The 25227-nt window shown below is 40.2% G+C and overlaps 1 protein-coding gene across 5 annotated transcripts in view; it reads right to left on the bottom strand.

Annotated features, from left to right (window-relative positions):
- The window catches only part of LOC111266779 (uncharacterized), a 33529-nt gene extending 10202 nt beyond the window's left edge, over nucleotides 1-23327 (bottom strand). For 2 of the 5 annotated variants that reach the window (XM_086971060.1, XM_022844538.2), the window contains exons 1-6: nucleotides 23115-23327; nucleotides 22821-22931; nucleotides 9278-9360; nucleotides 2185-2478; nucleotides 1039-1296; nucleotides 388-641 (exon numbers count right to left, since the gene is read on the bottom strand). In XM_086971060.1, coding sequence (XP_086827186.1) covers nucleotides 388-641; nucleotides 1039-1296; nucleotides 2185-2244 — 572 coding nt within the window. In that variant the 5' untranslated portion in view covers nucleotides 2245-2478; nucleotides 9278-9360; nucleotides 22821-22931; nucleotides 23115-23327. Of the gene's footprint in view, nucleotides 1-387; nucleotides 642-1038; nucleotides 1297-2184; nucleotides 2479-9277; nucleotides 9528-10744; nucleotides 11028-22820; nucleotides 22932-23114 lie in introns of those variants that run through there. The other 3 variants (XM_086971062.1, XM_086971061.1, XM_022844537.2) reach the window with 3 other exon arrangements.
- Nucleotides 23328-25227: the final 1900 nt, after the last annotated feature.

Here is a 25227-nt window from a genome sequence, read left to right as displayed (position 1 = left end):
GTGGCCCAAGAAGACACCTCATCCGTTATAACGACACCCACGTAAGCAAATTACTTGGCACGCTATCTATTTCAATATATCTCCTAGCAAATTGCCGCCTGAAGCTAAGCCAATGAATGGCTAGGAATGAGTTATGTGCTAGGTATCATGTTTATTCAGCCGAACTACCAACCGAGTATTCAATTCAAATTAAGCCCGCTGCTTGATAGGCAATAGGTTTATTAAGGGGAAGCTGCTTAACAGCTGACACCTACTTAAATTAAAAATAGATAGGAACGATGATCGTTTAGGCCTTACATCTGTCTTATCGATCTTAGTCTGGGAGTCGACAAACGTAATCCTATAATATCTTAAATGACAGGGTTTCTCGAATGGTTCGATACCTACTCAATCATCTGAGGCAGAACGGTTGAAGCCGCCTGTACAACAACATCAGCTGTATCTGAGCACAGCTCAATGAAGATGCGATGAACCCGTTGACGGTGGGCAGGGCTTTTAGTGAACGCCGTTGGCAGCAGGGGAGCACAAAGGCACTTTTTAAGAAAATAGTCCTGTGATAGTTCCTCAATCAACGGAATTAATAAGCGATCAACGTCTTCGAGACGCATCGACTCTGTTAACGCTATGATCGCTTGCGCAACCTACAAAAAGGGGATCGAAATCCGAGTCTCACAACATTTATAGAGGATTCGCAAAACGTAATACAACAACGAGACATATTACATTGATCCTTAGTAAGAAAACATAATCGAACAAATATTTCAGTACATACAACAATTATTAGGTAAATTTTCGACCTCGCTTTCCTTCGCGGAACCTATTAAACGGAAACAAAACATTTCGTGATTCCGTTCGGTTCGTTTCATCCCTCTGTGTCCTTTCCTTAGCTAGTTATGACTCTAGCGATATCTCTAATGGCCAATGGTTATGTGACGTCGTTTGTCGAGCTTTACCAATGACAGCCAACAAAGGATAGAATCATTTTTCTTCTATTCTGTAAAACATCTATAGACAAAATATTACGTCAGACAAACGAACCTGCTCTCGATCTTCCGAAGAAATGTTCATGAACGCCATATTGATGATCTGCTGTAGCTGATCGAAAAGACAGTCGATATGTTCTTGTCCGCCGACCTCATCAATCATTTGTGATAGCAGTTTTGTATACTCACGTACTACCCGTTCATTTTCATCGGCCATTGACAACGTCGTAGCCGGAAGCAGCGAGCTCCGGGTGGCTGCTACACCCAGCTGAACAGCTTTCGCGGGTAGTTTTCGTAGCTCGAGGATGCGTTTCTATCGAGAACAAAGCAAAATCGAAATTTCGTAGCCCGTCGTAACGAACAGGACGATTTCATTTTCGAATACTATTAATCACATATATAACGAACGATATATATTTTCGTGTGAACACGCTGGGAGCAAGAAGCTTTACTTCGAAAATACATTATTATTATTATTCGAGATAACGATTGATTTACTATTGATCTGAACCTATCTTGAATAACAACTTCAATAATTTATGCTCAAGCAAACAATGAGTAATAGCTTATATGAAATGTATATATTCATAGATCTTAGTAGTAACAATCTTGACCTCGCTTACCGTTTTATAGCTAAGGTAACTTACTCAAATCTAACTAGCCAACCTAACAAACGAGTTCACAGATCTTTTTTGACTCTTTAAGTATTTACATATACATATGTGTATGTTTGTGAACGAGCGTTTCGGGTAATGGGTCATCCGTGACAAATATGGCTCAAAAATGATCGATAATCATTTCCAACACTGGCTTACTTTGGGTTTGGCTTCCAAGTTGGTTCGTATGCTTTTCGGGACGGAATTCATCATCTGCTTGAAAAGTTCCCGTACCTTACCGATAGTAATTATACGTGTGATCTAATTGTCCACGACGACTTAATTCCGTCCGCGTCTAAAGTTTAAGTCTAGAGGACCGCGTCTAAAGTTTAAGTTACATTAAACAGTTAACTCAAACTAGCAACCACCCATGCTTTTCCCTGACGAAATCAATGCACTTTTTATTAAGCCAATGAAAGATCCAAGTAGACGCACGTCACCTACATCCGCAGCCTGACATAAGCTGTCTACTCAAGCGTCAGCTCACCGCGGCCCCTCGAGTTCCTAACTTGTCGATAAACTTCGAATTTTTAGCATATACTCACGTCAACTTCATCCAATTGGTGCTCCCCGACTTCCCTCGCCAGCGCAGAAAGAGCTGTCATTTCGAGTTAAGTTAGGCGCTCTCTTCCACTTGTTATTTCTCTAGCACATAACTTCAAACAGTTCAATGACCATAAGTCACGCCGCGACGAAATTTATACACTTTCAAACTTCTATATTGGAACACTCATGAGACTTTGGAAGAATCACTGTCGTTATTTTCTACTTAATTGTGCCTTGTTGCAGGTAACAGAAGTTTGCCCGAAGAACGACCGATTTATGCCGCCCCGCCAACTCTGTTAGAGAAGTAAACAAAGAGAAAAATACTGCATAAAATCTCGACAAAGCATTTAATATGGAGGTCATTTCTGCTAAAGAGCTTTGAATAATACTCCCGCGACTTCGTATCTATAAAGTATAATTAGGCAGAATTGAAAGCGGCACCTTTCTGCCACATAAATATATAAACGTATACCCAAAGATGTAAACAGATCCCCAGTATGCATCGACCAAAGCTATACGACCAACAATGTACTTTTTGAAAATAAAAAAGAAGAAACGTTCCCTGGGTTTATAACTGCAGAAATTTTAAAATAGAATTAATGGCCTTCAATAAAAAATATTATTACAAAAAGATTAGCTTATGTGGTCCGGCCGCGACGGCCTTCTCACTACTCGGCACTACGACAGTTGCTATTGCAATCCCCGATAAGTTTCAGTTGAAAAAATTATAATTACGTAATGGTGATTCGAACAAGTGCTAGGTTACGTGTTCTATATTGCTTACTGAAGTTGCAAATGTTTGAGGATACTTTCTTGGCACAATACGCGGATATTGAATTAGGGTGGATGGTAGGAAGGGTCTAGAGATAGCGTTATTAGAAACGAGGTATTAGACGAGGCTTCAAGCGTAAGCACACTATGCGGTTCGCGCCGTGTAAAGCGATCCGTAGCGGCAATGTCGCAGGCAGAAATGTGCTAGATTGGTTGGATGGTACGAATCACAGAACTTCGGAATTTGAGTTACGGCATATAGGGCTACTTCAAACAAGTTTACAGATGTCGGCACCCTTTAGTTTATTCTTACGAAACATGCCCGTTTCTCTTCTGCTTTCAATGTGTAATGTATTGCTGCAAACACGCAAATCTCCACGTCTCTTCACTAACTTTTACGTACAGCGGCATAAAACACTATTCAATTTGTTCACTTATTTGAGCCCTTCCTCCATGCTCCCGTTGAACTTCTTTCGAAGCGATAGCGGGTGAAAACCGAAAGCATGTATCTTTTTCCGGTCAGAACCGAGAAAAAAGTTTACAGAAAGCCTGTGCGAGGTAGCTAACGGCTAGACCTGTTAAATTACGCACTCGTAGTACAAACATTATGTGATAATACCCTTTCCTACCAGTAATAAATCAGGGGCTACTTCGTGTACCTTTTTCAAATCATTGGGTTTGTGAGGAGAAATCGTATATGAGACGCTAATTTCGAAAGGAAAATCGATTATATATTTAGGTAGAACGTAAACGTTTAGACCTATTTGCACGCAGACACTATAAGCTGTCTGATTATTTGTCAGTAGAAATTGGAGTCATCTGAAACCATAGTATACACTTGGCCACCTACTACGGAGGGCTGGGGCCTTTTGGGCATCAATGTCACATATACATGAGCTAATCTTGTTATCGGGTGACTGGCTAAATGATCTCTGTTATAAAAAATCGACATGCAGCCATTAGTATTGCCTATACGCTGCAAGTTGAGCATCTGATTTCTAATTTTCATCACGACGTACAGATAACATATAATGTTCAACAGATGCGCAGTGTAATCTTTTGTTGATAATCCTAGTTCATATTGCTCTGCATGGCGTCTACCTGTTCCGTGCATTCAGTGGATGCTGGATGTTTACCCTTCCGATCAAGTACCCCAAAATATGTACCCTAAAGGGTTCTCTTTCTGCTGCCATGCCCATCATCAACGAGATGATGTCTTCGTTGCTCCTGTCACCATTTCAGTTTCGGTAGAATGTATCTTTAAGAGAGATAGGACGTTCACTTCGTTTAGATCTGATAATTTACGTTATCCGACAGAATTCATTGTGCAGACACATGCCATATAGGCATGTTAAACTAGATAGCTTGTCACACTGTTCTCGTAGCTCGAGCCAATCTTTAGCGAATAGAGATAAAATAATAGTTGAATAGGAGCAGGAAAATCGATCGGTCGCCACTGCAATGACAAGATCGCTTTTTATAATCTACGTATTTACACCGATTGCTACCTAATGGTATAATATATGTTAACAGTTAGGTCGGTTCGTTTCGTCCTAACTGGATGGATAAAATTCGTATCTTAACCAAGGCTCCGACATGTTCACATTAGAGGGCCCTGTCAATGAGGTCCTACCCCCTTGTGGAATTCAGTCGTTGAAACAAATTTGAGTTGCTAGAAATGTTTCGCTATAATTTTTTTGCTTCTTCTGATAATTTATATTGGGTCCTAATGCCAGGAAGCGGCTAGTTCATAGATGCGTTCCACTATGGCAATACATAGAATGGAATTAAAAATGCACCAACTGCTTTTATGCAAACAACCTGTGCAGTATTTCTTTTTTCATTTAATTTCATTTTTATTATTTAGCAGGATGTAACTACAAGGTAACGATTACACTATTGATTTAGCAAAAGCCATTATCAGGAAGAGACTCAGCTGTCCTTTAATATGGCGAGACATCGTATCTTTCATTCTGACTTTTTTGTTCCAATATTCAAAGGAAGAATACAACAATACCATTTGAAGATTGCGAGTTCTGATGTCATTGTCATGGCGCAACGTCCTGCTACTATGTCACAGTAGACGACGATAAACGGTCGTCCTTCTTGCGTCTAACCTTCCGAACTCTGCCCTGTTTCTGTTCTTCCAATCTTGTCTTCATTGCAATAAAAAGAGCCCTTCCATTGCCCTGGCCTCTTTCCGACCCTCGGACGAATGCCCCACGTTTTTAAACGATGACTTTGTATTCTCTTAGGAACGCGTCGATTTTGTGCGGTGACGATACCAACGGCGAGTAAACGTTTAGGAGGGACCGAACGGAACGTGTATCTGCTCAAACTGTGATATCTTCGTTTCCCTCCTGTCAATCCACACTCATTGTTTCCTCTTCGGTAGAATGCAGTGCAGTGTAATTATAAGGCTAGGGCAGTGCTGCTGCCTTAGCGCGCTATTAACGTGAACGACGAGGATTTCAAGTGCAATGAAATACGATGGAAAAGCTACAAGGAGAAGATGGGGGTTTTCTGCTCTGCTAGAAAGCAGTGAACTTGTGTCGACGTTCGCCATCGCTGCTAAGCTTGATATCAGCACCCCTGCGGCGGGAATTTCGACTGCTATTGACGTTCATGGCCGTCACTGAAGCCTTTCCTACAGCCTGACGGCTGTTTTTACTGCTTCCAGCGCGAGCATGACTAATACCGCAGTTTACTGTGTTATTATATTAGGACACAACCGTATGATTGATAGAAAAAGCAGCGGCCGCAGTAGCTGTCTTTTCTACGCGGGATATGGGCCGAGTGAGAAAGATCGGCGTGAATTCGTTAGTTGTGGTTTACAGGCTAATAGGCGATGCTCGTACATCTGAAACTATTCAACTTGCTTAACTTGCCAGTTCTGTAGCTATCACTTGAGACTTCCTATAATAACGACGAAAAAATGAAAAACTCTACGTTTGTGCAGATATTTCTCACACAATATAGATACTCTAGTTGACTTGACTAGATTCTTAATATCGAACATAGCATAGTTAGAATCATTTTGATAGATTCACAGAAGATCAAGTTGTTCTTAACTTATAACGTTAGTTAGTTAACATGATATTGATTGCTAATATGGAGTTGCTCACATTTGGCCCTCTACTTTTCAAATTTGTTATATGCAATTTTTGTATAGCACTATTACCTGCAATACAAATGTATAGTATCCGCAATTATGTGTCTCTTGGGAGCGCAGTTTTTAGGAGAATCGTGATATGCTTTTTGGTGACCGCATTCCGCATCAGTAAGGCAAACAAAAGGTAAGTTGAGGTGCAGTTAACGACTTCAGTCTGCCTGCCTGCCTGCCTACCTGCAAATAGCCCCACTTTCTTACGATTTTAGTCTTCCGATATTTTCAACTATTTGGCATGATGTCGACTATGTCCGAACAGGTGAGACCTGACACATTTCGACTAGACGGGAAGCGACTCTGGGCCCCTCTAGAGACTAGTTTAACTGAAACAAGTTACCAGATTTACAAGTCACCAGGGATCCTTACATTTGTTCATCATGTAGAGAGACACAGAGGAAGCGTTCCGAAATCGAGTCAGGTGATAACGGAAACTGAGTTAGCTGGCAGTGGCAGCATCAAAAGTGCCTATTAAAACGCAACATCGAAATGAACATAGGAAATGTACTAATAGGGGTAAATTATGTGATGACACTCTTTCTGTTTGTAATCATTCTTTAACAAAGAAAGCTTGTGTAATTTTTTGCCCAACTAAATTCTCAACACAACATCAGCAATAGCATAAGCTGAATTTTAGATAATCAAAACGGACCCTTAAACAGAAAAAGCAGATGTTTTACAATTTTTGTGCAGATAAATACAGCCAGACAAACACCTTACACTACTGGCCAGAAGCTCGGAACGCAATGAAGTGGATGTTTTTGTTGTAGAAACCATCTGTTCCTAGCTTACAATGTGCTTCAGTATGTGTGAAGCGTTAGCTGAATGGTAGCGCTAGAGCGTGCGCCTACATCCGACCCAGCGGAGAACTTCTGAAACATTTAGTCTGTCACGGATACGAAACACTTCATACATACCGAGCTCGACCAGGAAAAATCGAAGCTTTTAAGTGGGTTAGTGTACTACAAACATGGCTATAACGACAACGAGGATAGTGTGTCTTCAACTGCGGTGTCGTTCGCAGTTGCTTTTATACTAGTGTTATTGTCGCTGATGTTCGAAGCCAGACTTTGGCCGGCGGCGTAACTTTGCGGCCAGCGGCAAGGGCAGCGACCGAAGGGATAAGGAACGAGGGGCCGCCGACAAAGCCTGCGGGAGCCAGTGCATTCGAAATGCTTAACTTATTATTATTATTATTATTATGTACATTTAGAGCATATACAGCGGCGTGCATCTCTAGTTACTAATAAAGCTAAGGCGACGAACGAAAGAAGTACGGCTACCATTTTTTTCAAAAAAAAAAGCCGCAATTTGAAACACGTCGTTAGCCTCAGTTACAGTCGGTTGGGAGAAAACGACATCAATACGGATTGTAGTTGTAGCCACGTTCAAAACGTGTACGTCCTCTTATATCCTAGATTTTGAAGATTCTTAAACATCCACGTTGTTTATCATTGTGATATATTAGCGCATTTATGATGGCGGTAATACTCGTGCGTTCTGTTTCGCGAGACTCGATCTTCGGGTCAGATGACCTTGAGTCTGAAGTTGTGGAAAAGGCATTGAGTGAACACTGCGGGTAATATCTGAAAGTCGTTTAAGTTTAGGGCTATGAAGGATTAGAAGAGCTCGAGTTTTCTGTTTTGGCGAGGTTATTTACAAGCAAGAAGTCTTACCTAAGCTGAATGTGTAAATGGTTCGTGTTACTACACGAAAATCTTGTATAAATCAATTTTAAACTAGATTTTTTAAACTAGAAACTTTGTTATGTATCGGTGACTAGGGTGGCGTTTTTGAACTAGATAGAACTAACGGACTCGATCGACTAATAATAACGATTTGCTTTATTAAGTGACTTATAATATTGTTACCAAGAATATAATATATAAAATAGAATAGTATGGACTTTGTTCAAGTGAGGTTTTCTTTGTAGCGGTTAACAATCATATCTAAGGCTATCAGTGGTATCAGAGGACCATATGTCATTTGTTTTATAGCAGACTTTCTAGAGTGAAGCAAGTCTTCACTTCAAGTCTCAGGGTTCTCGAATAAGTCGTATAAAATAATCATGTCGACGGGTGCCCCCTGTCACTGATCAAATAGCAGTCGTCGTCATCACTTTATTCAGTGGTTATAAGGGTGCCATAAGCTGTACAATAAACACTTCTCTATATAGATTCCACAATAAGGAAATTGTTTTTGCTCATGTCATTTTTTTTCTCTATTAAGCGTTATGCTCGTTTCAATATACCGCAGATATTCCGTTGTTGCACAAGTTCCATAAGTAGCAGGTATATAGATGATGCGTGAAGTTAGGCCAAAGGTTAACTAAGTACTTCAATTGAATCCCGTTGGGTTACAATTCATGTAATTAGTATAATGGGTCATGAACTTTGCAGTCCTAGTTAAGACATCATCTAGCAGAACGTGATAACTGTGAGTTGACATCGAATAATGTACCGCATTTTGCTTAAATTAAGACCTGAATTCTTTTCAAGTAGGTGGAGTAACGACAACTACGCTTGCCCTCTGTTCCGCCCGTTCCCCACGACTCTCCTGGCTCTGATCGTGAGTCAGTCGCGAATTATTATATACATGACTAATCACTGCAATTTCTCTGAGATGATTTGCCAGTTATCATCAAATAGAGTAACTTTGCAAGGTAAATTTATCTGCTAGGTAACCGATTCGAAGTGATAAATCGTTGGCATATGTAAGTAGTTGCGTACACAACTGTATCTGTTCGGATTTCGAGCACGTTCTGATACGAAGCTGACTCCGGGCCGATTGTTCCTGCAGCCGGTAGCAAGAGACATATCTATTTAACGAACCTATTTAAAACTGGGTGGCTCACTAAAATATATACTAACAAAGGCAGATTTACTAGGTAAAATTACACTGTTTGTACAAGATTACACATTGTTGTAGTGAGTCACTTGACTATAGCCAGCGTATAACAGCCTACTAAGCGTAATACGAATACGAACGACGAGCTTTCGGAAACAAAGGAAAACAGTGACAGAAAAAATGACAGAAAAACACACACACACACGGCCACTTAACGTTAGTGGGGAGTTAGTATGTAAAAGGTCAATACCTTGAATTATAGGAAGCCAGGTGCCCATGTTCTCATTATGACTTTGTGGGTGACGCACCTTTGCCTGCTGATCCTAGAGATCCGTTATGGTCTAGATCCGAACTCTGCTTCGCGCTGGCCGCCAGCCGTTTGATGGAACGCCTTACGGGACAGAAAAATTCGAAATGCTGAGGTCAGAAGCGACACTGTTTCCTTGAAATGAACTACCTCTAAGTCAGTCCGGGCCTTCCATCCAGGAAGCGATAACAACACAACACGTTATGGATTTTGGTGATCTTTTGAATTGAGGTATTTCAAATTTAATTGGACCTTGGTACAGTGACTGCTGCCAACTACTCGAATTTACCGTCGGAGTCTTTTTCACGACGCATCCGGGAGAACTTTGGTTTAGATAACGAATTTCACTTGGGCAGAATGGAACACTGGTATACTATTATCATAATACAAGAGCGTATCTTATGTATATATACGAACAATTGGGACTGTATAAGGTGGCTATTTTCAAGAGTATATTGCCTATCATTTTTCAAACTTTTGTTGAACGATAGGGAAGCTCTGTTTTTTTCTATTATATTTTAGCCCGTGCCAAAATTGCAGTTTAAAAGGCACAACCTGACACTGGATTACGTATTTTATAGAAATCACTATACGAAATCATACAATATAACCAACACCAATATCATATGGGCCGGGACGCTATATGGATTTATTACATTTCCCGCATCGGACATCGCTAATGTTAATTTTATAGCAAATCTATAATAAACAACTAGTTTCAAAGTAGTAGGAATCCGTGTGCACATCTATGTTAGGTAAATGATAGGGTTTTCTGATTCGCTGTACCATATCTCAATGCTGTTAATAATGTCTGACGAATGCCTACTTCCGCAACAGGTTTCAGCTTCTTAATTGATGCATGGCCTTATTTGGCCAGGGAAACATTGCCGGCATGTGCACCATATTGCGGATAGTCAATCATCGGTAATAATCACTACTACCGATAGTAACTATATAGTTTTTGTTTTTGATGTAACTATCTTTCGACAACAGTACGCATGAAGCCATTGGTCGTTGTCGCTGTAGATCATCTCAATTGATGCATTATTCAAAACTCAGCGTTACGCTATACAGCAGAACTGATATAGGAGCCTCTAACAGATATTTTCTGAAAAATGAACGAACTTCAGTCGGCCCATTTCTACATTCACATAATAGAAAAGCCTTTAACGGATATACACTTGTAGATTTCTGTTCCTTCCTACAATCTATTCAGCGATATCGTTAAACTGACTCTGGCCTGTGTAGCTTCAGCCTCCTCTATCATGATTTAATCCAATTCATGAGAAAGAAAGACTGTGTGCACCGATAGCAAAAATATAATAGCGTAGCACTTCGTTAAGAAGCATAGTTAGTCCAATAAAAGAGTTGTCCTATTCCAGGTGCTCGATTGTACAATATATAAATTGTTTATAGGCGCACTGCGCGGTAAAAATTTACGAGATGTGACGTTTGCGTACATACGTACCATGTCTTCCGCCGAACTCGACAGCTCAGGCTGGTCATATGGCATCTTTTGAAGGCGAAAACTTTGGCTGCGTTTAGCCATATAGGTTCGATCCTATAATCTATATGAAAAGTGACTAAATTACATAGCACAAACGAGCCTAACCGACCTAAAATTTTACAACAATATAGTTCCGTGTCAAAGAAAACGAAAAAAAGATCGTACTAATGTTAGCTAAACTATGTAAGTTCACAGTTGTGGTTTCATCCATACACGTTGCCCGGCTTTTTTCGTAAAACGGAAATTACGCAAATCACTCGTGCTCATTTGCCTGGCTGAAACAGCAATAATATTGAATATATTCAATTAGAGAAAACCACCGTCCTCACATGAGTGAATTTTTCGAAAACTAATATATTTCCGTATAACAATTTACGGGAGATGACGATAAACGTTGGTACTATTATGATTTGCTGTTCGACACAGGCAAAAAAAAAACTGGGCCTTGGCACGAATCACGCGGGGCACGACTTCGGAGGCGCCTTGGTGGGGCTATATGCCAGCTTGTTATAATGCTTTTATGTTTATAGTCTAACTAATGCAAACTCCTACACTAGTAGAAAGAAGTTCATAGAATATAACACGCAGCCTGTGGCAAAGCAGACCAGATTCTGTGTTCCGCACGAGAAATATATTTACCAATCCTGGCGCATACGGAGAAAAAGGTATTTTAACATTGATATTATCAGTGAATTTTACTTTCGTATAGTGAGCATTTCATTGTATCGTTTGTCGTCAGACGTTTCAATTGGGGGTTACGTCCAGCAGCAGCAGCGGCAAGACGAGTTGTAGAAGCTGTTTTTGTCAGAGGAGTTAGTTGATTTGTTTCTTGTTGATTCTGGACCCCAGAAAAAAGCCACAGACTTCTACCAAAACTATTCTTTTATGGGAGAGAAATAATTCTTTAAGCGTAGAAATGGGAATAAAATACCTTATTTCTCTCGTTTTCTTCATATTTAAGTCATTGTTTAATTTTTCTCTTAAATGGATAATTGCTTACCGGTATCCTTCTACTTATTCTTAGTTATTATCTTATATTTATTGTTTTATGGGATTCCTTCTGATTAACAACGTTTTTCGGTTGAACGGAAAGTCTAAATGTTTCCGCGACGAGACAGACCTGTTTTGTTGTTTAAAAAACAAACGTCGTATTTGTGGTTCTAAGAGGGGATCGAGAACTACCAAGAAATGATAATGGCCTGGCGATGTTGTGTTTGTCTTCTAAATGTAAGAACACGTTAGAGTTGTTTAGGGGTTCGAAGGCGGGCTTAAGCCCCTCCTGTCTCGTGCTCGGGGCCAGCCGTGTCAAGCAATATCTAATGCCAGTATCGAATATATAGTTAGCAAAACGTTAAGGAGCCCCTCCAATGTATAGACGATTCTAAGACACTTAGAAAAATACTATTAACGAATGATAATAGAAAGGAACGCGTTGGGAAACAGCCACTAGTGTCATGACCATGAAGAAATGAAGTAATCCCCCTACAAACAGTCTTCGACTTCTTTTCTATTTAACGTCAAGACCCAGCTTCGTCTCAACATTTACTTTAAATTCCGTCCGCATTTACTTTAAATTTTGTAACCCAGACGAAGCGATGTAAGTTAAAGGAAAGCTTTGAGCAGAACCACGAACGAAAATGAAGACTATATGAGACTATATATAATGAAATAAAAAAAAAACCGCAACAACTTATCTAGCAATATGATACCGTACATTACACCCCATATACACGAAGCAAATGACATCCATTAACTATCAACAGTAGCCTTCTCAGGCCTACGGGTCTAGTATAGTTAATTTCAAATTAGTCAAGATAAAATTGCATATCTTAGCGGGGGTTCATTTTAGCTGTTTGTTCAAATAGTGAAACGTTCCGTTACGTTAAAGTGTTCCATTTACCGGCTACCTAAAAGATGTTACGATCGGCTAACTGACTAAAAAAATTCTCACGTTCAGCAGTTTCAAGCAGAAATATCAAATTCTTGCTGACTTCCTACATGTTTGCTTCCACTTTTTGCACATCTGAATGGAAAGTTCTGCTCAACTTACGCTTCATTAAGCATGAGCGTCCCCTGTTGTCTTTTTGTTTACTAAATTTTTTAGTGATAATTCGCTCGACATCAAGAAACGCCTCTAAACCACAATTTCTCATTACACGGTGTTCACGGATGTTTTCCGTGCCATTGTTTTCCGTCGATAGTCCGAGACTATAGATCTCCTCTTCGATTTTCCCTCACCTCTTTGCTTTTTCCGTCTTGTGCCGTGAGCAGAAGCCATAACTTACTTAGTCTCTTCTTAGCATTGATGAGTGCATACTTGCTCTCTTCTTCACAAAAGAAATATGCCCCTCCTTGAAGCAGCTTTTCCCATTTATATGCGGCGGGCTCTTTGATTAGGTCGAAGCATCCCCAGGGTCGGCGTGCGTGCATGTTAGTTTTGGCCTAGGTTACCCAGACCACTCATACGATGGTATTCGTTCTGTTGTAGACGATCGTTTTTGCTACAGCTTCTCACCCTTCAGCAGCCTCCAAAAGGAAAGCACATACCCTAAGGGAGGTCATTTTTCAACAGCCAACTGGATGCTGTCCACCTAAAGGTTCTGCTCTTCGCCAAAGCCAACGTGCGCTAGATGGGACAGATCGAACACAAGCTGGTAAAGTATAGCTTAGATTCAAACCAAAGAGTTCAATACTCACTTCGGCGACTACAAGAGGGAACAATGAACGGGAAAATAAAATAGATTACCTTCAGGTCTCCTGTATAAAATGGCCATACGCTGAAAAGCGATGAATCAATGGTATAATAATATGGGCTATTGACCCGTCTGACCGAAAAGCTTCTGCTTACTGAGCAACGCCTAAAGGAACCACATTTAACGTTCTCGCTCATAGACACGACTGCTCTATCGATCACCATAAAAATTTCCGTTGCTTACACGTAATGTCATTTATCGACCAGCCTTTAAGTGTCGAATAGACTGCTCTTACTCTGCTGCAGAAATCGGAAGCTGAGTAATCAGTGTGGTGGCAGAGTTTAACTTCTGCGTTACGCTTCTGTAAATTCAGCTAGGTAGCTGCCTATAGTCGCAGTATCTACGTATCCCAATTGTTTTAATGTGGATGTTAATTGATAGCATGCTATGTAACCATAGTTAGCATGTTCTAATCAGTTGATCATTCATAAAAACAAAAATTATCGGATCAGATCATATTGGACTAGAACTGAGAGCACGCCTGCACCCGTAACGGTTCTCTGAAATCGTGAGCCAAATAAATCTATCCTTAGTCAAGAAGTATAAGAAGGAGCAAGTTAGTTGTATAACTTATGAAAAATTTCCTCTGCTATTGGTGTCTGCTTTTAGGTAATATGGCTGAACCAATTCTGACTAAGACATTACAAAAGCATCACAAAAAGCAGATCGGTGATGAAACTAGTACCTGATGCTTCTTAAAAGGCCTGCAAAGAAAAGTACTATTCACTACTCATATATAGTAGAATATAACCTTGTTCTGCTTCTTCGATAATGAAGAGCTCACAGTGGCGACAGAAAGATCGGGCTGTTCAGAGCCACAAAACATCGAATGGTAGGATCTTGAAAAACGGAGACGTTTCGAATGCCTTATGATTAATTGCATCGAAGAGGTCACGCAAGCAAAGCCTGTGTGGTTTTATAAAAAGTGCGGTCATAAAAGCATTTAAACCATATGATGCAAATGGAAAATTGTAGATGGAAAGATTAGTGTGATCTTTCGTTATGTCGTTTCAACGTATTACATTTAAACATACACATTTCAATAACGCCAATATCTACTAACATATAAGGCTGATATATTAATGGGTATTCCACCATAACGATTAGCGTAAACCTCCTGAAGACACAAAAATTAACCTAACGTCCTAAGCTAGACTTTCGTTTCCTTATTTCCCTAGATTTCGTGTCCTAGCTTCAGGAAAAGGAGCTTGCCCTCAGTTTAGTGTTGAGATGTGTCGTGGCAAGCAACAACTTTGATCAGATAACGTTCCTACAACGCGCCGATATAGCAAAAGCATATACATAATCATATTCTCGTGCCGGCCAGTTATAAAACAGTGCACTGACTGATCTAGGTATCGGGGTCGCTTTCATCAGTGTCCTGCCGCAAGGATGTGGCCAAAAGACCTCATAGATGACATGTGATAATAACTTTTCCTAATAGTGAGCGGCTCGAGACATTGCGAAACACATAATACAATCATAACATAGCTTAATTGGTCATATTAACGTTTCGAGCGTGGAACCGACCGCTTTCAAAGCCAATTTCTTGATCAAAATCTACATTCACCCACTTACAATGTGTTTCCGCCTCTTTTTTCTTTGTTATATATATATATGTCAAACACTACTTGACATACTATTATATTGTTATCTATAAGCAAACAACATAGTGAAGTACGAAAAGTTCGTACCCAGCGGGCTAGCTCACCTGACGAACGTAAACGTTGCCTGGCGCTTGTAAGCACTAGACGGATCCTCCACTCTATCTATGCAAACGCAAAACTGGAAGCACTATTGTTCCATTATCGTACTGTGCTTTTACCCGTGTCACCTCCCTGAGACGTCAAAGTTCCTGTGGTAAACATTGTTTAGAACAGTAACCCTTGGGGCAGATTGGGAGATGCAGCAAGCCTGCTGTAACCAGAAAACTAAGCTATTGTCAGCTTGATGGGATCCCCTGTTCGCCGTACAACATCATTCTTTTCATGCTAGTTTTTTTCATCTACTTTACTCAAGTCAAGCGGGGCACAGCTCCTCTCTCGTGATTGCCCTTCGATACGAACGAGGTGTTAGCAGGTAAACTCAGCGTGACACTTATAGATTGTTGTCTGGGTAAGATAGGATAATATCCGTCCTAAGCAGAACACTAAGAAACCAAATTGTCTGTATCGTAAAGGCCTAATAACCATAGGCCGATGGTCACGCCTCAGTCATACGCGATAGACTTTTTACGTCGAGTATTAACGACTATCTCTCTGTGCCGAGAGGTCTCGGCAAACTGTGTATCGACCTATTCAATTATAGGTGCATTCATACACACACTCGTCCAATGGGAAATGTTCAATTATGGTTTCCCGAATAGCAATGGAAAAAGGAACATCGTCGAAATAGACTGTTCACTGGATCAGGTGGAACGGCAATTAAAAATTCGAGTAGTATTCTGGCGCTAGGAAGTAAATCAGCGTCTTGTTCTTTTTATACTGGACCTATGTCAACACAACTGTTAAAACATTCAAGCGTATATAGGTGACAACACTACATACACTGTTTGTATGTGCTGCTTCATATCGTAATGATTGTCATAACAAATGAAGTAAGAAGATCGATGCCCTAAACAGTCTGGAACCTCATTGTCCACGTGATGCTGCAATGAATTTGCCTACTTGGTACCTCGAGACTAAGCGTAAGCATACGGCTTACTTACACCTTAAAGTAGTGCTTAATTCTGGTGTTAGACAAATGATACTTGTTAGGTACCACGATGCCGACCTAATTTAGCATGCAGAGCGACACTTCATACGGCGTTTTTACGAATCATTAGAATCTTCACTTAAGATAAACAACCCGTTGTCACGAAACAGTTATTGGTCTTCGTTTTTAGGCTATTGAGCGAAACTTCATGCACGCTATGCTTTTTACGTATTGGATTCGTGTGCTTAGTTTCGTGAATCTCGAAGTCCTCTCAGAGTTCTTGAGAAGACGCACTTATACTAGTTATTTATGGGGAATTGCCTCAAGGTCTGGCACGCGCTCAATGCTGTATAAAATTTCTTATGAAATAATAGCAGGGCATTATAAGCAGGCTTTAATAGGCTAAGTGATTTAGGTCGCCTGGATCGAGCCGTCGTACCATCAAACGCGCTTCATTTTGTAAAAAGGTAACCCTTTTTTGCACTATGTCAGTCCGGCCGGCTGTTCGAGACGACGTATTGCCCAGCCCTAGTTCTATTTTAGGACTGTTTTCTTCCACGAGTCCTTGGCTAGTGTCCTTTTGACCTTCTATCGATCTCTCGACTCGATGATGTACCCGTATAGACCTTTACGAAAAAGGATCTTTATTTTTACCTTTTATATGTACTTCTCGCAAATTGGAAGGCTGGGCGGAATTTCAGGGCGTACTTAAATCATCGTGTTTTTTTTGCTTCGCTATGCAGTCATTAGACCGATGGGTATTTCCTTATCTTCTTCAGGTACGCCAAAAGTGGCCATGCCTAGTGAGGAATTGGTTAAGGGTTCTGGCGAATTCTCCTCTTAGCCTATTTATCTATACGCCGTGTAATGTTCGAAATCACATAGCGTAAGCTAGCAGGAATAACGTGCCATTGTCCCTATCGTGTCGTCATAGTATGTTCCCTGCTTTCGTTGGCTTCTGCGATGGGATTAATACTAACGTTGCTCTCGTTTTTGTCTCGAAGTCTTCTCTCACGATGATATTCGCTAATATTAGTGCCTTTCTAGAGGGCGTCTATTTCTTAATGACGATCATTTTCTAATCAGGAGCTCCCGTACTCGCTATCACCGACATATCGTCTCAAGTGAAGCATTCATTTTTCAACACGTTTAGAAACTTTCATTATGAAGCTCATCCTGAATCCTATAGCCCTATGTTCAAATCACAATTCTAGGAAGGAGTGTTATCACTCCTTCCTCTGTTATCAGAGGGCTGTTTAAATAATCACTCAGGATGTGCAAATCGTATCGGAAAATACTAGGTCAGACAGGTCCTGGGTCGTTTTCGGGCTTTATATAGCTGCACATTGTGGTTAAAATAAATATTAGCTAATATATTCGCGGCTCGCTATGTTCGCTATGGTTTGCTGCGTTCAAAGTTTAAAATATAATGGGGGAAAAACCCACCCTTCTTGTTAGCCTTAATCAAACTGGTCTGCAGTAATCCTCTCAAATAAAAGCCATAATTAAAATCATATTGTGAAATAAATAAAAAAATCTGTTTCAATATAACTATCACGTTAGATTTGTAGCTGTTCTTACTGCTGGCGATAAGATTCTAGCTAAAAATTCGTTGTTTCCTAAAGTTAACGTAAATTCATTTTTTTTGAAATCGAACGCTGTACACTGCTCAATTTTCGTCCAGAACATCTTGGATTCCTCTTCTTCCTTGAACTGCTTCCCACAAGCAATCAGCCATTTTGACATAGCAGATAATGGCTCACCATGCGGTTCCGACGAGACCATATAGCAGTATTCATTTTCAGTATTTCACGTCTCTACTGTACAGTACGTTTAACGTTATCGCCCTGGGTCTCTATTCATACCATAGCATTCGGTATTACTCCTTTCATGCTAGTAACGTATTCATGTTACGTATGCCTGTTGTCATTATAGAATCACTCGTATTAACGCGAAGCTAACACCTTCGCTCATAATGGGAGCGTTGCGCAGCTTGTAACGTGTAGAAGACTCTGTTTCGAAGTCAGATCGTTTACTTCATAGCTAGGCTACTTCGGAATCCGATGATGATTCCGAATTTAAATTTAAAAAAAAAAAACTTTAAATGCTAGTAACGTATCGGGTGTTATAGCCGTCGAAGTGGGAGCTTCGGCGTATGCGAATGGTTGGAGGTAAGCTGCTTGTTGACACGCGAACATGAAGAGAAATACTGCCATCTGCTGTACTGTAAAGCCCGATTACTATTGACAGAGGCAGACGGGTCAATATGCACTATTGTATATTAACATTTACGCCATTTTAGATGTACGATTGTCGTGTCGCCCGTAAGCATAGGATCATCTATATGAGCACGCTAATTCTACACATCTGCAAGAAAAAAAAAACAGGAATATATTGTGTTTTTCATTGCCTTCTCAGGGGAGCGTTGCCCAATGAATTTCTCTTGTTTATGCAAATCTAAATAGTTGCCTGAGGTGCACTCTGACGCACGGTGCTTTGGGTAGCCGAAATGGGGTACCATTAGAAACTCCCTGAAAAGGGCCGGCAGAGCGCCGGATAACTTCCGAAAAGAGACAAGTATGTCAAAAGCAATTAAGCAATTAACATTTCTCTTAGCCAGACGATTGACGTATGATTGGTGGGTTCTGCCCAAAGATCTCTTCTTTCCAACCGATGTCTTGACAAGTCAATTCAATATCAACAGGTGCGCTAGCAGAAGTTATGCTGCCTGTATTAACACTATGCGCATGATAATAACACGACTAAAAAAAATGCCATTTTTCATTATTAAAAACACAAATAGAGCATTGCTATTCAGTAATTTTCGCTGCTATCTTAAATTCCTTTTGCAGTGGACTATGCCGAGCTTTACGCCAACAGCTTTGAAGGCGTTTGACATAACGCTTATATTCTGGGCTATTTTGCATTATTTGTTTATGTTTACAAGCAGCCACCTAGGTACAACCTAACCTGTACATGACTTGTATAATTTGTGACCAGTAACGGGCGCAGACGCTCAAAATAACGATGTTGCACTTTTTTGTATGATGTCTTGCAGAAGGCCAAGAGAATTCACGTAAAGGGACCTATTTTGTCTGTACCAGTTTCTCCATATGAACTCAGTATTAACGAGCGTTTAATTATAGAGGTTCAGGTAGAAGTTCCTCGTAAAAGAAACGATTGTAATAAGAAACAAAAAAAGCTAAAGGGGAGAAATATTATTCACAGTGACACCATACGTTCGTAACGTATCGTATTCGATAACAGGAACAACTTAAAAGTGGACAGATTCATTGCGCATTTGATAGGGTGAGAAATTCATCCAGAAACACACTGACAAGAGCACCAGTGTATAATAATAATATAGCAAAAAATCATGAACGCAATTTCTACAAGCGCTGATCGAAGATAACGATCAATTTCATGGTCTGATTCTCAGGATTAGCGTCCTCTTATAATACTGCCCTTAACAGAACGACTATCAAAAACCTGACGCTTATGTTACGCAAGTTCAAGAATGTGTTTACAAGAAACACTGTTACTGAAATTACTGTTTTATATTACACTGCATTAGCTTTCGTCTCAGGTTTTGCCCAGGTGATGCCTTTCAGGACGATTTAAATCACTGATCATTGATCATCATCAAGATCATACAAGATAGCCTTTTCGAATGAAATACTCGCGCGCACAAATTTGGTCTTACGAATGCTCAAATGCTATTTAGAACCAACAAAGTCTGTTACTCTAACTAACCTAATTCGAAACAAATGTTTCGAACAATAAAACATCTGAAGGTAAGGATTAATTAAATGAACGCTGACCTTAGAACAACAAAGTAGCACTCAGGGTGATCAGGCCAAATACCTACCTACCTATAGTTCCCTGAGACGTCCCTGAAATCGAAGCGATGGAAGGCATTGGGGTCAACGTGTTAGAGCTGGCAGAAAAACAAGATCATTAGATAAACTCAAGCCAATACTGACCTGCTGCCTACGAGATTACAGTTTAAGTTTTGTGATAAGATAAACCAATATCTTTGAATAACATTTTGTGTAGCACAAGTGAACACATGTTTGACCTACGATAAAAAAATCACCCTGTCATCTGACTAATCAGCGTATTCCATCATAAGCCTCTAAACAATAATGGCCTTGTCGAATGCTTCCGTCCTTCTGACCCGTACCAGATGACCACCCGCAGAACACGCTGGCCCATAGCCAGAATAGCGCCCACCGTTTTTTCCTCCAAGCTAATTTCCAAAACCTTTTTTCTTATCTTTCCTTCCGGATGGCTTCAAAATGCTTTTATCTCTTAATGCGTTGTGAAACGTAATTAACGCACGGGTCATTTGACCTCAATAGCCTCTTTCCCCTCAAAATAAATCGGCGAAGAAGAATAGAAAATAGAAAAAAGCAGACAGCGAGGAGCCAACTTTACCAAAGAATTACCAAAAAAACTTTTTTTTTTTCATGTTTTCTACAAGTCAACGTTTTCTGCAGAGTTGCTTTGTCGATGACGCAAGATGGTGTTTGTCCTGGCTTTTAAAACGGCGAAGCGCCCACGGAAGCGGCCATAGATGTGCCGCTACCGGGCCAGTGCTTCTGAAAGATTCGCCAGAGGCTGTAAAGATATCCCAGTACATAAAAGGCATATGTACCGCGACCACAGAGCCTTGAAAAACCTACACATCACGTTAACAACTCTATTGGCTTTTAAATGCTATAGAATTTTTCACGATCTCTGTATTGAGTTAAAATTTGGATAGTGCTCCGCGCATGATGCAATCTGTCGCCTTTTTAGACGTAATTCTAAGAACGTGTATTTTGAATGCGAGCTAGGTTTTTTCAGGCCAAGTAAATTGTCTGAATTGATGTTGAAACTAATCTTTCTCATATGTATGACAAGTGAGAGAGCACCTGGGTTGGATGAAAGAGGTATTGCGGACAATTCGCAATCGGCTGTTCTGACTTTTGAGCATGCGCAAGAAGCACGGCGATATAAATATGTTAGCTCATTAATTTGACTGAGTCTGTTGCATGAATATAATTAACATCTGGTTGGTCCCTATTACATTCATTTTTTTTTCTATTTTCTATTCTAAGTTTCACCTTTGTCCACTCATATATGAGCAATTCGGGGAGGACGCACCCATTTCCAAGTGATCTGGCAGAATCACTTGCCGTGTCCATGATGCACAATTGCTAAATATAACAGTTGTTGTCCTGTTATATTACAAAAGCTTCTTTCATTTAAAGAACTCAATAGTAAGATACATAACTGCGAGCTACCATTCAGTTTTTAGCATATGGCGGTGGTGCAGCCTTCGAGAGGGGCATTGACTGCGGATGAGATTTTCAGTTTTGATTTTATAAAAATGTAAGATAGAAAAAAAATAAAAAAAGTTTGGAAATCTACCAATAATCAAGTCAACCTTTTACAGCGCGTAAGGAGTACCGTTTTTTAGGGAGTCCTTAAACTACCTACCTAAGAAAATTGATGATTGAGTGTCTACAGCGTTCGCGGACATTGATTAGGGCTTCAGAGCTGGAAATTCGTATTTAGTCTACAAACCAAACTTCGGAATATTAGCAACAGCGCAGGGTGACGTTAAACCGTAGGCTCTATCTAGTGACAATTTGACCCAGTTACCCCAACGACTTCGTGCACGAACCCGAGTGATTAGATTCACCACTGTCACCATTCATCTACGTGCACTAAAGGACGCATTAAACGCGCCACTATTTTAGATTGTCCGTGGACTCTGTAGAAGCGCCATCGTCAAGCTGTTAGCTATGTTCGTACGCTCGTGAGCAAACAATCCCTGTACGATATCGGCATCGGAAACAAAAACAAGATTTTTAAGAACAATTTAATGATCAAAAATTAGCGATTTAGGTAGGAAAATGTTAAAAATTCGCATTGGTTTCGCATACAGAAATGCAGACTGCCATACGTCAGGCTGGCTGAAAACGATTAACGTGAGACAACTCAAAAAAACGTTTCTGAACGATTTTTCCGCATAGTATCGCATACTTTGCTTTGCATCATTAGATCAATAGTTTATTTGGTCAAATGTACCTTATCTGCTAAAGATTTTGCTAGTGATGAACATAAGCCACGAAAAAACATGACGCCGCAAGTAGCCAACGTCGTTCTGCTCTAGGCGTTATTTTAGTACGAGAATGATGAAATGAGTAGAAAAAAATATCTTTCGTTTTACCGAAGTCGCTTTCTAACGCGCTAAAGGCGATTCAACAGTAACATCGAAAGCTTTCCTTTCGACCTATATTATCTGCCTACGTTTAATTTATATAGAATACCTAGGTTTGTTAAATTTCGGATGTAATCCGAAAAAATTTGAAAGTTGCCCAAAGCTGAATCTAAACAAACGTTTGTTACAATTACTAGCCTGTTGTACTAGACCCTTCCAATATAACTGATTGCAGTTTTTCTTACGATAGCCTCTTTCACGGATTATCTGTTAGCTTAATACTATCAGATATATATACACGATTATACTGCTTTAGTAATTATCCTAGCTCGATTTCTTCTGACGTATGAGGACATGTTTTGCTATGATGCAAGTGAACCTTTGCAGGCTACTCTCCGCCTCATTCTCACAGCTGATGTCTTGCTTCGACAGCGCGCAAGACTCGTTCTGTAGATGATGATGATCCTTCGGTGTGCCAAAACGTGCTTGTCTGAAAACGAAGGTCATTATACATAGTTATACGTATTCCATTTTGAAAATTGCTAGACGCTTGTGCTTCGTTCTGATACAAATAGAAGTATTAATCTGATGTTAGCTATGTATGAAAAGTATCTTATGAAGGGTGTATCTTAATATAATAACAATTATTGAAGGAGGTAATTGATTCAATTACCGGTGGTAGAACAGCATCTCACATCACACAGCAAGCACACATAGTCATATCCATCGATTTCGAACGATACAATAGCTAGAAGAAGTGGCAAACGGGCTTTTCGCCTAATAACTAGCGTACACGATTTCAGCTCATTTATGTAGATTCATTGCGGAGCATTCAGTCGGGTGGTGAACGGTACCGTCGTCAGGAGATGTAGAAGGGTCGAACATCGTTTTCTAATAAAGTAACAGCTGCATTTAGAAAATGAATATTTAAGCTTGCAGTATTTCGGGGGGTTCGTAGGGCTCAGGATTGTAGTGCAATTCGTCTGACGGTGCCGAAGCCAGTCAGATTAGCTATTTTCATTGCACGTAATCGATCGTTCGATCCCGTATCGTCTACTACAGTTTCGTCTCTCCTAGAGCCGCATTTTTCAAAATAAACGGTAACAAAGCATTTTAACGGGAGCTGCATGAGCCACTGTCTTTCGCCTATTTGTAAAGTAATACGGAACCTATTGTTAGTTAGACAGGTAAATTCAATGGGACAGGTCGTGCTCAGACATAACTCATCCAAGTTGAAAGTTAACGGCAAGCGTATATATTAGGATAACGCGTATCAGGGTAGATTTACTAAAACAACGAGCATCGTGGTCATGCAGGAACTTCTTTTCCAGCTAAACAAGCGAGGACCTGTACATGTAGAAACGGGTCTGCACTTTGCTTTTATACTTAGTCAACTATGAATTAAATATGAAGGATTTTGATTTAATTGTGATCATTTAGGGTATGCTTCTTTTTCGACACGGCCGAATAAATCAACGCAACCCGGAATCTTCACTTGACATTTGACATGTGTTACGGAAGCTTAATACTGACGAAAAGGGGAAACGTGTTCAAGCATTTGCAAGTATTTTCGGCCAATAAATGCTACCTCCCCATCAAGAGAAAGTGAAACAGGCCTAAAAGGGCTTTTGCGGAAGAAGCTTTGTGTTTCTTCTTCGTTGACGCGGGATTTTATGCTGACAGCCTGCCTATACAGCGTCGAGTATATCGTTTACATAATTCCACTGACATTCCTCCACAAAATTTCCACATCTAGTCTAGTTACCTAGAGCCGTTGCACAAATGTAAAGCCCCACCTCATAAGGTATTAGAGACAGTTCTGTGCCTGCAATATCCAATATATGCCATATGCTATTTGTTGTACGCAGAAGTTAGTAGGGGTAAATGGCACGCCATATATAATTATTAGAGAATAAATTTGTGGAGGGTAATGAAAGGACGTCTACTTCTCCAAACACCACAACGTATCAAATGATAGCTACGTTCTACGACTCAAGTGTCTATGCAGTAATTATAATTCAGAAATCACTGCACTGAATAAACGGTGTCATTGCGCTGTGTGTACACAAGCTATGTGCACCAGACATCCGAGCGAAGCATCTTGCTATTCCAAGAGTAAGGGCCTACGTCAAATGTTTCGCGGTCGGCTACCGTTAGAAAGATACGAGAATGGTAAAAAACGATCTAAAATACTAGATCTTATGCTCCATATACCATTCAAATTAGCCCGCACAACGCTCTGACAACGCCTCGAAAAAGAACGCAATCCCTTCGTTAACCTTCTTATATGAATACACACGTGCGCTGAAAAATCTGTTTCTAGCTACCGCGTCTGCCCTTCACAGTCCACACGCAAATGGATTACATCTAAGGAAGATTCTAGTCAATGGCATTGCACTTCTCTCTCGAGTACCGAGTATTAGCGACGACAAATCAGAATCTGCTTCGTTTTCTCCCACAACTAAGATAGGTAAACTCATGACACAGCTGGCGACTCTTCTCCATTTACAGCGGCAGAGCTGTGCAACTGGCACATGAAAGGTATAATACTTTTTGGTACTAAGCTTAGCCCAGCAAACAGCGCCCCACACGAATTGTCCTTGACCTTGACAACGCTTGTCATGGAGAACGCCACACCAAGTAACAACAATATTTCAGTACTCAATTTTTATTCAAAATATTCATTTGTTAAAAAAATCATCACGTCAAGCTTAAACCTTTTATTTTGCTTTCTTTTTTTTTTATTTAAATAAACATATTAGCGCCTCTTAGTTTTTCCTTTAAAC

The sequence above is a fragment of the Varroa jacobsoni genome, unplaced genomic scaffold (genome assembly GCF_002532875.2).
Source record: "Varroa jacobsoni isolate VJ856 unplaced genomic scaffold, vjacob_1.0 scaffold_1115, whole genome shotgun sequence".
NCBI lineage: Eukaryota > Metazoa > Arthropoda > Arachnida > Mesostigmata > Varroidae > Varroa > Varroa jacobsoni.
The sequence above is the reverse complement of the archived record's forward strand: the minus strand, read 5'-3'. Positions and strand labels throughout refer to the sequence as shown.